The sequence below is a fragment of the Mustela putorius genome, unplaced genomic scaffold (genome assembly GCF_011764305.1).
Source record: "Mustela putorius furo isolate JIRA1106 unplaced genomic scaffold, ASM1176430v1.1 tig00003988_pilon_pilon_pilon, whole genome shotgun sequence".
NCBI classification, from domain to species: domain Eukaryota; kingdom Metazoa; phylum Chordata; class Mammalia; order Carnivora; family Mustelidae; genus Mustela; species Mustela putorius.
Genome location: NW_025422127.1, coordinates 17,994,818 through 18,007,965, shown reverse-complemented (window position 1 = coordinate 18,007,965; position 13,148 = coordinate 17,994,818). Strand labels below are relative to the sequence as shown.

Here is a 13,148-nt window from a genome sequence, read left to right as displayed (position 1 = left end):
AGAAAATGACTGAATCAGTCATTTTGAAACTTCTTACAAAGAAAAGCGTAGGTCCAGAATTGGCTTAATTCTACCAAACACCTAAAGAACCTATCCCTTCACAAATGCTTCCAAAACAAAGAAGAGGAGGTAACAGCAGCTGACTCATTCATTGAAGCACTCCCCTTCCTTCCCCTTCCTAACTTCTTCCCCCTCCCTCTCTTTCAGAGCTGAGAAGGCTATCTTACTTGGAACATTGTACTTCTGGAGACAGTAGGCAAGCTCCATAGGTTGCACTGCTTTCTGCCGGCTGTCCTGCATCTTCTCCAGTAGTAAAAGCAACTGGAAGGGGACACTTCTCCTCTGCTCTTCTGTTCCCCTTGGTACTGTTATCCTGCCAAATAAGAACATCCATGAACCTCCTTATCCCCACAGTTCCCAGTGCTAGATGCATACTGGAATCACTTGGGGGAACTTCCAAAACTCTCTATGCTCAGGCCACTTGGGAGACTAATAAAATCAGAATTTTTTTTTAGTTAGAATTTCTGATGGTGGGGCCCAGTTATCAGAATTTTTGTTTCCCAGATGATTTAAATGTATACAAGGTTAAGAAGCACCAAATTAGCTAACTGGCTATGGAGAGTACCTTTTCAAGGCGGGGATAAGACAACTCTTGCCTTACCCCTCTCCCCACTCTGCCCAATAATCGCACTTAAATGAAGGGCAGATGAAGAGAGTACTGGGTCCACATCAAGGTGGCAATACAGCAAAATGTCCAGGCTGAAGTACTCCAAAGTGAAAAGGCAAATACCAATTTAGGTCCTGGCAATAAAGGACATGAAGGAATGTCAGGGTTTTTTTTTTTTTTTAAATAACCTATTTAATTATAGGTATCTCTCACTGCCCAAGCCAATAGAAGGAGGAGCACAACTAGTCCCGGGAACACAACTAGATAACTATCAAGTAGACCTGAAGACAGAACAAACTCCACAACTAAAGGGAAAGAAGAGGCCACATCAAAGAATGTAGAAAATGCAGAGATGTTGTTTAGGGGAGAAAAAGACTGCAGATGCTGCAGAGGGAAGGGAGTCATGGTCATGGAAAAAGGGGAGAAAAAGGAGTACACAGGAGAACACACAAGGAGAACATTTCCCCAAAGCCATTGGTTTAGAAAATGATAGGGGTAAAATTTCATGAGTTCTTGCAATCAGCATCTGGAACCACAGCCAGAGATCAGAGGGCCAGAGCCAAGATCAGAGGGCTTGACTGGGATAGAGCCTAGAGATCACTGTGCTGTTCATGGAGAGAAGGCAGGAAACAACCTGAGGGGCAGACAGCATGGAAACAGGGATTTAAAGCATGCCTGGGGCACACAGTGGGGAGATTATTTGCTCCTCTCAGAGCACATCCCTGAGAGGAAGCATGTACAGGGACATCATTCAGGAATAAAAGAGACAGGTGGCACCATTTCCCTCCCCCATCCTTCAGCATGAACACAGAGCCACCTGTGGGAAGCAGGTGTACCAACACTGGCTGCCTAACTTACCTACACCAAGACCCATACTTCTGAGCTCCAGTAAAACAACCCTTCTCAGTCATGTTTCCCTAAGTCCCAGAGTGGTGAGCCCCTCCTCCAGAAGACCAGCACAAACCCCTGTGCATAGCACACTTCCCAACCAGAAAGTCCTGCAGGACCTCAGTTGTGGAGAAGGTGGTGACAGGTCTCATTTCACAAGCAAACCAGGGCACACCTAGTTAAAACTCACCACCTAGTTAAAATTCAGGCCAGAGATAAAACACTGATCACAGCAGGCAAGGAGAGCTTCTTTAAATGACTGACCTAAAGGATAGGGCAACCAAAACAACAACAGAGCATATACAGCATACACAGGAGACACTCCCTGAAGCAGCAGGCCCTGGACATTATAGGACCTCTCTTTATTAGGTCATTACTTTCAGGAAGAGGAGACAAAACTGACTTTTCTAACACAGAGAAGCAGGCAGAGACTTAGACACAACAGGAAGACACAGGAATTTATCCCAAATGAAAGAATAAGGTAAGGCCATAGCTAGAGATCTGAATGAAACAGATACAAGTAACATGCCTGAGGGAAAATTTAAAGCAATGATCATAAGGATACTCACTGGGCTTGAGAAAAGAATGAAAGACATCAGTGAGACCCTTATCACAGAGATAAAAGAGTTAAAGAAAAAAACAAAGATGAAGAGTGCAATAAATGAAATTAGAAACCTGCCTGACGCAATGAACAGCAGACTGGAAGAACCAGAGGAATGATTTAATGACTTAGAAAACAAAGTAATGGAAAGCAATGAAGCTGAACAGAAGAAAAAAAAAAGAATTATGTAACATGAGCATAGATTTACAGAACTCAGGAACTGAGTTATTAAGTGTAATAACATTTGTTTTATAGGAGTCCCAGAAGAAGAGGGAGAACAGGGGACAGAAAATTTATTTAAGAATAAAATTGCTGAAAGAGTTTCTAGGACAAACAAAAGCTAAAAGAATATGTGAACATTAAACCAGCCCTACAAGAATTATCAAAGGGTATCCCTTCAGTGAACAGAGAGCCCAAAAGTAACAAAAACCGGAAAGGAACAGAGACAATCTACACGAACAGCAACTATACAGGTAATACAATGACACTCACTTCATATCTTCATATCTTTCAATAATTACTCTGAATATAAATGGACTAAATGCTCCAATCAAAATACAGGGTATCAGGAAGGATAAAAACACAAGACCCATCAATAAGCTGCTTACAAGACACTCACTTTAGGCCCCAAAACACCTCTAGATTGAAAGTGAAGGAGTGGAGAAAAATCTATCATGCCGATGGACACCCAAACAAAGCTGGAGTAGCCATCCTTGTATCAGACAAACTATTTTAAACCAAAGACTGTAATAAGAGATGAAGAAAGACAGTGTATCATAATAAAATATCAACCTCAATGGAGAAAACCTGAGAGCTTTTCCCTAAGGTCATGAACAGGACAGAGACAGAACACTCTCACCACTGCTGTTCAACATAGTACCAGAAGTCCTAGCCTCAGCAATCAGGCAACAAAAAGAAATAAAAGGCACCCAAATAGGAAAAAAAAAGTCAAACACTCACACCTCACAGCTGACATGACACTCTATGTGGAAAACCCAAAAGACTCCACCAAAACACTGTAAAATACAGGAACTCAAAATACAGGAACTCAGCAAAGTGGCAAGATATAAAAATCAATGCATAAAAATCAGTTGCATTTCTATACACTAACAAGGAGGCAGAAGAAAGAGGAATGAAGGAACCAATCATCTTTACAATTGCACCAATAACCATAAGGTATCAAGGAATAAGCCTAACCAAAGAGGTGTGCATATGTGTGTGATATAATGGAATATTACTTTGCCATAAAAAAGAATGAATTCTTGCCAATTGCAACAACACAGATAGAGGAAGCAACAATATGCTAAATGAAAATAAGTCAGTCAGAGAAAGACAAATACCATATGATTGCTCTAATTTATGGAATTTTAAAAAAATGAGCATGGGGTAAAAAGAAAGAGAGGTCAACTAAGAAGCAGACTCTTAACTACAGAGAACAAAATGCTGGTTACTAGAACAGAGCTGGGAAGGGGGATGGGTGCAATATATGACGCGGATTAAGGAAGGCACTTGTGGTGGACACCAAGTGATGTAGGGAAGTGTTGACTCACTATAATGAACCCCTGAAACTAATATTACATGGTGTGTTAACTAATTGGCATTTAAATTAAAAACTTAGGGGCACCTGTGTGGCTCAGTGGGTTAAACCTCTGCCTTCAGCTCACTCAGGTCATGATCCCGGGGTCCTGGGATCAAGCCCTGCATTGGGCTCTCTGCTCAGCAGGGAGCCTTCTTCCTTCTCTCTCTCTGCCTGCCTCTCTGCCTATTTTTGATCTCTGTCTGTCAAATAAATAAATAAATAACATTTTTCTGATTGATTAATTAATTAAAAACTTTTAAAAATCTAGCAGCAAGAAAAAAACTTACTAAAAATAATTTAATCAAGTAATAATAAACATTTTTTAAAAAGAATGTGTGATGAAGTATGTACATGTATGAATATATATACACACATATATACACTGTGTGTGTGTGTGTGTGTGTTCTGTTTGAGAGAAATCAATGGAGAGATGCAGGGGCCTACTTGTTGATTTATTCCTTCACTGATATTTCTGATATTGAACTAGTCCCAACACTGTTTTAACCAAATCAGTGGCTGTCAATCCTGGCTGTAGTTTCAAATCACCTGGGGAGTCTTTAAAAGCACCAGTGCCCATATGTGGAATTTAAGAAACAAAACAGGGGCATCACGTTGCCTGATTTCAAGCTTTATTACAAAGCTGTGATCACCAAGACAGCATGGTACTGGCACAAAACAGATACACAGGCCAGTGGAATAGAGTAGAGAGTCTAGATATGGACCCGCAACTCTATGATAAAATAATCTTTGACAATAAATGGTGCTGGGAAAATTGGACAGCTATGTATAGAAGAATGAAAATCGACCATTCTCTTACACCGTGCACAGTAATGAACTTGAAATGGATAAAAGACCTCAACATGAGGCAGGATTCTATCAAAATCCTACAGGAGAACATAGGCAGTAACCTCTTTGACATCGGACACAGCAACTTCTTTCAAGACACGTCTCCAAAGGCAAAAGAAACAAAAGCAAAAATTAACTTTTGGGACTTAAACAAGATAAAAATCTTTTGCACAGCAAAGGAAACAGTCAACAAAACAAAGAGGCAACCAATGGAATGGGAGAAGATACTCACAAATGGCACTACAGACAAAGGGCTGATATCCAAGATCTATAAAGAAATTCTCAAACTCAACACCCTAAAAACAGATAAACATATCAAAAATGGGCAGAAGACATGAACAGACACTTCTCTAAAGAATATATACAAATGGCTAACAGACACATGAAAAAATGTTCATCATCATTAGCCATCAGGGAGACTCAAATCAAAACCACATTGAGATAGCACCTTAGACCAGTTAGAATGGCCAAAATTAACAAGACAAGAAACAAGTGTTGGCAAAGATGTGGAGAAAGGGGAACCCTCTTACAGTATTGGTGGAATGCAAGTTGGTGTAGCCACTGTGGAAAATAGTGTGGAGATTTTTTAAGAAAGTGAAAATAGAACTACCATATGACCCTGCAATTGCACTACCGGGTATTTACCCAAAGATACAGATGCAGTGAAAAGAAGGGCCATATGTACCCCAATGTTCATAGCAGCAATGGTCACAATCACCAAACTGTAGAAAGAACCAAGATGCCCTTCAACAGATGAATGGATGAGATGTGATTCATATATACAATGGAATATTACACCTCCATCAGAAAAAATGAACATTCAACTTTTGTATCAACATGGGTGGGACTGGAGGAGATTATGCTGAGTGAAATAAGTCAGGCAGAGAAACCAATTATCATATGATTTCACTTACTTGTGGAACATAAGGAATAACATGGACAACATTAGGAGAAGAATAGGAAGAGTGAATTGGGGGAAATCGCAGGGGGAGATGAACCAGAAGAGACTGTGGACCCTGAGAAACAAACTGAGGGTTTTGGAAGGGAGGTGGGTGGCGGGATGGGTGACTCTTGTGGTGGGTTTTAAGGAGGGAAGATATTTCATGGAGCACTGGGTGTGGTCCATAAACAATGAATCTTGGAACACTGAAAAAATAAAATGTAAAAAACTATAATAATGGCTAAAAGACACATGAAAAAATGTTCATCATCACTAGCCATCAGGGAGATTCAAATCAAAACCACATTGAGATACCGCCTTACACCAGTTAGAATGACCAAAATTAACAAGACAGTAAACAACATGTGTTGGAGAGGATGTGGACAAAGGGGAACCCTCTTACACTATTGGTAGGAATGCAAGTTGGTGCAGCCACTTTGGAAACCAGCGTAGAGATTCCTTAAGAAATTAAAAATAGAGCTTCCCTATGACCCTGCAATTGCACTACAGGGTATTTACCCCAAAGACACAGACATAGTGAAAAGAAGGGCCATCTGTACCCCAATGTTCATAGCAGCAATGGCCATAGTCACCAAACTGTGGAAAGAACCAAGATGCCTGTCAACAGACGAATGTATAAAGATGTGGTGCATTTATACTATGGAGTATTATGCCTCCATCAGAAAGGATGAATACCCAACTTTTGTGTCAACATGGACAGGACTGGAAGAGATTATGCTGAGTGAAATAAGTCAAGCAGAGAAAGTCAATTATCATATGGTTTCACTTATTTGTGCAGCATAAGGAATAACACGGAGGACATGGGAAGATGAAGAGAAGGGAGTTGGGGGAAATTGGAGGGGGAGATGAACCATGAGAGACCTGTGGACTCTGAGGAACTAACTGAGGGTTTTGGAGGGGAGGAGGGTGGGAGATAGCATGAGCCTAGTGGTGGGTATTGTTGAGGGCACATATTGCATGGAGCACTGGGAGTAGTGCACAAACAATGAATTCTGGAACACTGAAAAGAAATTTTAAAAATAATAAGTAATTTAAATTAAAAAACAATAATAATAAAAAATAAAAATAAATTTAAAAAATAAAATAAACAAAACAGGTGAACATAGTGGGGAGGAAAGGAAAAATAAAATAAGAAAAAATTGGAGAGGGAGAAAAACCATAAGAGACTCTTAACTGTAGGAAACAAACAGGCTTGTTGGAGGGGAGGTGGGTGGGGGGATTGGATAATTGGGTGATGGGCATTAAAGGGGGCACTTGATGAAGTGAGCACTAGGTATTATATGCAACTGATGAACCACGAAATTCTACCTCTGAAACTAGTAATAAACTACATGCTAATTAAATGAATTTTAAATTTAAAAACAAGACAAAAAATTAATTAATTAAAGTAAAAAATAGAAGTACTAATACCTGAACCCCATCCTAGACCAACCGAAACCAAATATCTGGTGGTGGAAATAGGTATTCATATTTCTTTTTAAACTTCTTAGGTGGTTACAGAGTGTAGTCTAGATTGTTTAGAACAAGATCTTTTCTCTGGCAACCATTCAAAGAAGATTTTTTAAAGTATAAGTCACTGTGAGAAATTGAACATATGAAAATGTAGAATAATATACATGTTGTCTTACCTCTTCAATATCTTGGTGAAGCCCACATTCATAATTAATACCTGAATCAGGGAGTTAAGACAGCATGTCTGGCCAATGTTGTGTAAACCAACCAGGCCTATACAGGGAAGAGAAAAAAAAGATACTGAGGACAAGGGAAAGCTAAGGGACTTAACAAAAATCAGATGGTTTTCTAAGATCTACTAAGGTCATGAAATCCTGCAAAATACTCTCAGAGGTACAAAGACTTCACAAAAGAGCTTGCAAACAAACTGGAGAGGAGAGATAAAAGCATGCGATTCTGAGTCTTGGAAGCTTGACTACCTTATGTTCTCCTAAAAACAGACCTGGAGAGCTTGTTTGGAGGTTCTAGAAGGGGAGCACAGTGACTTGTGTACCCATGACAGAACAACAGCCCTCCTGTATCAGGGAAAGCTGTCCTCTTTGGACTGAGCATGCAGCTTCAGGAGGGATGCATGTGGAGTGGTGAGGGAGGAAGGGGACACCTGCTTTGACAGTCAGATCAGCCAAATCAACCCTGGAAATCAATGAGGTGACAGATCTCACAGCCAGATCACTCTCACATCCAACAGTAAAACTTTTAATAATTCATTAGGAAAAGAGAGTTGTCACAAGAAACACTATTATAATTGACTTTCTCTGCTCGACTTATTTCATGCAGCATAATCTTCTCCAGTCCCATCCATGTTGATAGAAAAGTTGGGCATTCATCCTTTTTGAAGCCTGAGTAATATTCTTATTAGGCATCTTAGCTCTTTCCACAGTTTGGTGATTGTGGACATTGCTACTATAAACATTAGTGTACATATGGCCCTTCTTTTCACTTCATCTGTATCTTTGGAGTAAATACCCATAGTGCAATTGCAGGGTCATAAGGTAGCTCTATTTTTAATTTTTGAGGAATCTCCACACTGTTTTCCACAGTGGCTACACCAACTTGCATTCCCACCAGCAGTGTGGGACATAAGGAATTACATAGACAACATTAGGAAAAGAAAAGGAAAAGTGAATTGGGGGAAATCGGAGTGGGAGACAAACTATGAGAGACTGGGGACTCTGAGAAACAAACAGTATTTTAGAGGGGAGGAGGTAGGGGGATGGGTGAGCCCGGTGGTGGGTATTAAGGAGTTCATGTATTGCATGGAGCACTGGGTGTGGTTCATAAACAATGAACCTTGGAACACTGAAAAAATAAAATAAAATTTAAAAAAAGAAACAGTATTATGCAATGTTAAATGAGTAGTACAAGCAATCGTTGTAAGAGCAAAGACAAAGAAAGAAACATTACAAAAAGCATAACTGGGGACGCCTGGGTGGCTCAGTTGGTTAAGCAGCTGCCTTCGGCTCAGGTCATGATCCCAGGGTCCTGGGATCGAGTCCCACATCGAGCTCCTTGCTCGGCAGGGAGCCTGCTTCTCCCTCTGCCTCTGCCTGCCTCTCTGTCTGCCTGTGCTCACGCATTCTCTCTCCCTCTGTCTCTGACAAATAAATAAAATCTTTAAAAAAAAAAAAAAAGCATAGCTGGGAGCATTTGAGTTCTTCCCATTCAAGCTGGTCCCTACAGAGTTGAGTCAGAATGGGCATCTATGGAGCTCATAGATAAAAGTAATTTCCTAGCTAGTCTATTTCAGACTCCAGTGGAAAGGCTGAAAGAAATCGGGGGGAAAAAAGCTCTGGGGGAAATTCACTAATCTAAGTTCACTTCCAGAGGCCAGATGCCAAAAGGAACTTATGAAGATGTGAGAAAACCAAAAGACAGCATTTCTTTGATATACTAGGAACCAACCTCTCTTTTCCCAACTCAACTTGGACACAGCTGACAGCACAAGGTGAGTAATTTAAGAGGGAGGGAATACCAATAATCTCAGAGTTCCTGAGGAAGTAGTTTTGAGTGTGTGATTAAGATGAAAAAAATCCAGGGACAGCAAGTAATCACAGATTTTGGCTCCTGAATCAGCAGAAAGAAGCACCTTGCCTCTAGATATCCTAGCACACAGATGTAACAGTAAAGGCAAGAACTAATGCTGGCTGCTGTTCTATGCCAAACTATAACTCAAAGCACTTTCTGCAGATTATCTCACTTACCCCTCCCAACAACCCTATGTGCTCAGTACTATGATTATTCCCATTTTACAGATGCAGAAATGGAGGCATAAGAAATCAGGAGTCTTGGGAAGCCTGGGTGGCTCAGTTGGTTAAGCAGTGGCCTTCAGCTCGGGTCTTGATCTCAGGGTCCTGGGATCGAGTCCCACATCGGGCTCCTTGCTTGGCAGGGAGCCTGCTTCTCCCTCTGCCTCTGCCTGCCTCTCTCTCTGCCTGTGCTCGCTTGCTCTCTCTCCCTCTGTCTCTGACAAATAAATAAATAAAATCTTAAAAAAAAAAAAAGAAATCAGGAGTCTTTAACCACAACGATCTACTACTTCAGAGTAAAGTGGGTGAGCAAAGCATTTCTATGCAATCCAAAAGAGAAAAATGTGAGGAATCTAATGACCATGGGGCGAGTCCCAGGCACTGAGGCGCTCCTTTAACTGCTCCTTCTTCCTCTTCATGTTGTTCTCTTCCTTCTTCTCAATGGGTTCTGCTGAGAAATGCTGAGTCTCAGCCAGGATGCACAGGCAAATTTCCTCAGACACTCCAGCACCTGACTCATTAGCGATCACTCCAAAATCCCCAGGCCACTGGCTGCCCAGCCTGTCTTCAGGACTGCACACTTCCGGGAAGAGCTCACATAAGTCAGCATTGGTGGGAGTTCTGTGAAAACACACCAGAAGTAGATAAGGATAAGGGAAGAGGGAAAGCATATTCACGTGATCAGTTCTAATTCCAAAGAGACAAGTCAGATGTGGATGGAACTCTAGTGTATTATGCTAAGTGAAATAAGTCAGAGAAGGACAAATACTGTATGATCTCACTCATATGTGGAATTTAAGAAAGAAAGTAGATGAACATATGGGAAGGGAGAAAAGAGAAAAAGGAGAGAGGAAAACAAGCTATAAGTGACTCTTAAGGGAAGAAAACAAACTGAGGGTTGATGGAGGGAGATTTGGGGGAGATGGGCTAGATGGGTGATGGGTGTTAAAGAAGGCACTTATTTGCAATGACATGGATGGAACTAGAGAGTATTATGATAACTAAAATAAGTCAGAGAAAGACAAATACCATATGTTTTCACTATATGTAAAATTTAAGAAACAAAACAGATGAACAAAAGGGAAGGAAAAATAAAATAAGATAGAAACAGAGAGAGGGGGGTGCCTGGGTGGCTCAGTCGGTTGGGCATCTGCCTTCAGCTCAGGTGATCCCAAAGTCCTGAGATCAGACCCCACATCTGGCTTCCTACTCAGCAAGGAGCCTGCTTCTTCCTCTCCCACTGCAGCTCCCCCTGATTTTTCTCTCTCTGCCAAATAACTAAATAAAATCTTAAATTTAAAAAAAAAAAAAAGAGAGAGAGGCAAACCTTAAGAGAATCTTAGCTATAGGAAACAGACAGGGTTGATGGAGGGGGGGGTGGATGGGATGATGGGGTAACTGGGTGATGGACATTAAGAAGGGCACTTGATGTAATGAGCACTGGGTGTTATACGCAACTGATGAATCACCACATTCTACCCCGAACTAATAATACACTATATGTTAACTAAATGGAATTTAAATTAAAATTTTAGAAAGAGAGGGAAGGAGGGAGAGAGGAAAAAGGGCTGACTTGTGATGAGCACTGGGTTATATGTAAGTAAAAAAAAATCACTGAATTCTACTCCAAAAACCAATACTGCACTGTCTGGTTTTTTTGAAACAGTGAGAGAGAGACCACAAGAGTGGGGTGAGGGGTAGAGGGAGAAGCAGGCCCCCCACGAGGAGGGATCCTGATGCAGGGCTCAATCCCAGGACTCTGGGATCATGACCTGAGCTGAAGGCAGACACTTAACCAACTGAGTCACCGAGATGCCCCTACTGCACTCTATGTTAACTAACAAAATTAAAAAAAACAACAACAAAAAACCAGACAAGTCTTAGAAAGAAATGTTTGACTTATAAAGCTCTAGGGCTAGAAATGACAACTAGGCTAGACTCTCCTTACCTTTGTCTCACATGTTTCCAATTTCTTCTTCAAAACAGACTACCATATAACTCTTTCCCACAGGTTCTCTACTCTGGCAAATAGCACAACATGCACCAAGGGGGTCCAGATCAGAAACCTGGGTGTCTCCTTTCTCCTCACTCCCTGGCCCAAACAATCATTGAGGACTGTCAACTCCACCATCTAAAGTTGCATAACAAGCACTCTCCTTGTTATCCGTACCCTTGACTTCCTGGGAAGCCTGTCCTGACTCCTCACATGAAGCCTACATGTTGTCTGTGTGTCCATATACCTTGTACTCAGAGCTAATCAGATAATTGGTTCACTATATTCTATTGTGGGGAATAGCTATCTCTCCACTTGTACTGGACAGTGATGCACCACTCACACTCTTCCTGCAGGACCAACATGATTTCTTAGGCTGAGGGGAACACAGCTTGACAGCTCCCCACTCAGCCCCTGTCCAATAATCTACCCTTGAAAAGAAGTTTATCCCTATACAATGAGTGGACAATAGCAGGTATAAAATCTAACCACCTTGCCTCAAGATGAAATAGCTTTGAAGGGTCAGCCAGCCCCAGAGTTCCCCTTAAGAGCAGCTGAGGCCTCTGCTGCAACTATTTGGCAGCCCTTCCCTCTGTCCTTCCCTCCTTTGCTCACATCTCCCAGATGTTGTTCCCAAGGGTACTCCCCAGTAATCTCCTGCATACCCATCTCAGAGTTTCAGTATCTGACCTGAGACCCTAAACTGTGAGCATCTGGGAGGCAGGAAGTATGTATCTTCAACTGTTTCCTTTACACTTAGCACAGAGTTTTGTGGGCATTCAGTAAATAACCACTGAATGAATGAATGAACACAAGAAAGAATAAGGACTTGTATGGAACAAAGAAATGTTTTCAAATACTAAAAAGGCTATCATGTGGAAGTGATATAATTAGACTTACTTAGATTTCTTGTCTTTGGGGCATGAGGATGGAGGAGGTCAAACTACCTAAAATGTGAAAACTACTAAGAAATAGATTTAATTTCAAAATAGAGAAAGTCAACTCCAGCAGCAGTAATTTGTCAGTAAGCAGAAGCTGGGCTAGCCCTTGAAAGAGAGAGTGCAGACAGGAATTAAAGGGTGGGTGGAGTGTGAGATCTCTTGTTTGCCTCCCAAACCTGAAGCCTCTGATTCTTTCTAGTTATTCATTTTAATTCAAGTGGAAGCATTCAAATATGTCCCACTGAATTATGTATTCTGGAGAATTACCATGGCAGCTGGAAAGAGAAATCACTGGTGTTCTTAGAGAAAACAGTTCCCTTGTACATACACAAATGCCCACCAAGGAAAGAAATATATGTATTTTTTAAGATTTTCATTATAATTTTTAAGGTTGTTTTTCTCAAATAATGCTAACTTATGAAGGATATTTGTAAAATGTAGAAATACAAAATGAAGAAAACATTAACCACTCATTGTCCCAGGACCTCAGGATAACCACTACTTGGTATATAACAATCTTTTTTCCTATAAATAAACAAATAAACAAACAAACATTTATTTATGTGAGTGTGTGTGTGTGTGTTTGAGAGAGAGAGAGCGGGAGAGGAATAGGAGAGGAAGAGGGAATCCCCAAGCAAGCTCCACAGTTAATGCCAAGTTCCATTCAGCGCTCAGTCTCACCATCCTGAGATCATGACCTGAGCCAAAATCAAGAACCAAATACTTAACCAACTGAGCCACCCAGGTGTCCTCTTTCCTAAATATTTTTGACATGGCTTATATTTAACTGTTTTTCTCATTTCACATTGTAACATAACTTTTCCCAAGCTCTTTATAAATACCTTTTGATGACTAATGTAGCAATAAAACATTGTGGAATATTCTGGTTATTTTTCAATTTTTTACAATTATAG

General features: G+C 40.8%; 1 protein-coding gene across 8 annotated transcripts in view; it reads right to left on the bottom strand.

The window, feature by feature from the left end:
* Window positions 1-13,148, bottom strand: part of USP18 (ubiquitin specific peptidase 18) — a 60,168-nt gene that overhangs the window by 37,663 nt on the left and 9,357 nt on the right. For 7 of the 8 annotated variants that reach the window (XM_004773784.3, XM_004773781.3, XM_004773783.3 and 4 more), the window contains exons 2-4: window positions 9,662-9,921; window positions 7,171-7,267; window positions 228-373 (exon numbers count right to left, since the gene is read on the bottom strand). In XM_004773784.3, coding sequence (XP_004773841.1) covers window positions 228-373; window positions 7,171-7,267; window positions 9,662-9,921 — 503 coding nt within the window. The remainder of the gene's footprint in view (window positions 1-227; window positions 374-7,170; window positions 7,268-9,661; window positions 9,922-13,148) is intronic. The other variant, XM_013046440.2, reaches the window with a different exon arrangement.